The 1,859-nt window shown below is 35.0% G+C and overlaps 1 protein-coding gene across 1 annotated transcript in view; it reads left to right on the top strand.

Moving 5' to 3' along the window:
* The window catches only part of LOC107094912 (cytochrome P450 4V2-like), a 19,238-nt gene that overhangs the window by 8,649 nt on the left and 8,730 nt on the right, over nt 1–1,859 (top strand). Inside the window, exons 5-8 of the mRNA XM_015390803.1 lie at nt 952–1,021; nt 1,108–1,234; nt 1,343–1,516; nt 1,617–1,719. Of these exons, the coding sequence (XP_015246289.1) occupies nt 952–1,021; nt 1,108–1,234; nt 1,343–1,516; nt 1,617–1,719 (474 nt within the window). The remainder of the gene's footprint in view (nt 1–951; nt 1,022–1,107; nt 1,235–1,342; nt 1,517–1,616; nt 1,720–1,859) is intronic.

Raw genomic sequence — 1,859 nt, 5'->3', positions numbered from 1 at the left:
ATTAACTCTCTGCCTGATGCCATTTTTACCATTCTGCCTCTGTGAAAATCTTTCTTTGCTTTTATTTTACAGGGCTGCAGTCGTAATCATAAAATGTCAATGATTAGCTGGCTCATTTAAATAAAATTCAACATTGATTTGTATTTAATTGATTTGTTTTTAAATAATTGACCTCTTATGGTTGAAGTGGGGCATGTAGAGGGAAAGTCTTGTAAGCAAACCTTAATTGATTTATAAAGAGGAAAGGTAGCTCTTAACTTGTACCAGACTTTAATAAGAACATTTTTAATTATCAAGTAACAATTATTAACTGAATTTAATAGTGAATGTAGTCATTTAAAGCAGTTGTTTGATTTAAGCTCCAGTAAATGTGGCCAATTAAATTTTATAATTGGAATTGGTAACCTTTAATCATTAACCAAACCAGAAGAACTATCTCCATGTAATCAAGCTGTTAAGTGTTCAGCTCTGACTCTTGACCAAACAGATCACTGATAGAATGCAAGCACAGATATTCGCATTTTACCTTAGTATCTAAAGTTTATATTAAATAATAATGGCTTAGTTAGAAATTATTTCTAAATTTCTAACCAAGCCACTGAAGTAACAAATAACAAAATGGGTTTTACTTTAGTTGCACCCTCCTTGGAGGTGCAGTGGAGCGTGGGTAATAGCAGGCAGTGCACCACTGGGATCTAGGTGATGTGCTGATATCCTAAATTATTTAAACACTCTCGAGTTCTTTAATTTGTTTTTGCACTATTTTCAGGTAAATTTATGTTGAATAATTTTGTAGAACATTTTTATTGTAATTTATTACACAATTTATTATGGTTTTGGGATGTATGTTTAGCATTCATATACTGCTTAATTATATTTTTCAATTCTATTCAAAAAAAGTAAAGATATGTGTGTGTGTTAGTGTGATGCTGAACTTTGCTCTCTGTGCAGAAACTGCAATGGGAAGAAAGATTTACGCACAGAGCGATTCTGAATCTGAGTATGTTAAGTGTGTATACAGGTATGCTTTTTGTTTCCTTTCAAAAAATTATATATTCAGTTGAATAATATCTGTTTAGAGGGTTGAGCATCATCTTTTACCCCCAGGATGAGTGATATTGTCAGCCACAGACAAAGAACACCCTGGTTTTGGCCTGACTTTATTTACTACTTCTTTGGTGAGGGTAAGAAGCATGACAAGACACTGAAGATCCTCCATTCTTTTACCTATAAAGTGAGTTAGCCCGGTGTAAGTGGACAGTTTAAAATAAGATGCATTTTTTAATTCCTTCATGCAGAAATTGGACACTCCAATAGAAACCATAACAATCTCTATGTGCAGGTAATAAAGGAAAGGTCTGAAAACTTGTCCTACATTGAATCAGACAGCGACTCCGAAAATTTCAAGAAGAAGCGACAGGCCTTTCTAGACATGCTCTTGAAGACCACAGATGAAGATGGAAACAAGTTGACCCATCAGGACATTCAAGAGGAAGTGGACACCTTTATGTTTGAGGTTAGTGGAGAGACTTGCAGCTAAAAATAAAGATTTGTTACAACAGAAAAAAAATTAACCTACACAGCTGGAAATGCACTTAACACTTTTCTTTTTTCAGGGTCATGACACCACGGCTGCCTCCATGAACTGGGCCCTCCATCTGATTGGAAGCCATCCAGAGGTGCAACGAAAAGTTCAGCAAGAGCTACAGGAAGTGTTTGGTAACATTGACATGGCTCATCCTTCTCTTCTTCGTTTAATAGACTGTTTAATATTCCAGTCCAAAGGGTTTTTACTCATCTTTATTCAGACTACTTTGCCCTTTCTTACGTTTAACAGCTATAAAACACCTTTTGCTAAT

Source organism: Cyprinodon variegatus, unplaced genomic scaffold (assembly GCF_000732505.1).
Source record: "Cyprinodon variegatus isolate N-32 unplaced genomic scaffold, C_variegatus-1.0 Scaffold514, whole genome shotgun sequence".
Lineage (NCBI taxonomy): Eukaryota > Metazoa > Chordata > Actinopteri > Cyprinodontiformes > Cyprinodontidae > Cyprinodon > Cyprinodon variegatus.
The sequence above is the reverse complement of the archived record's forward strand: the minus strand, read 5'-3'. Positions and strand labels throughout refer to the sequence as shown.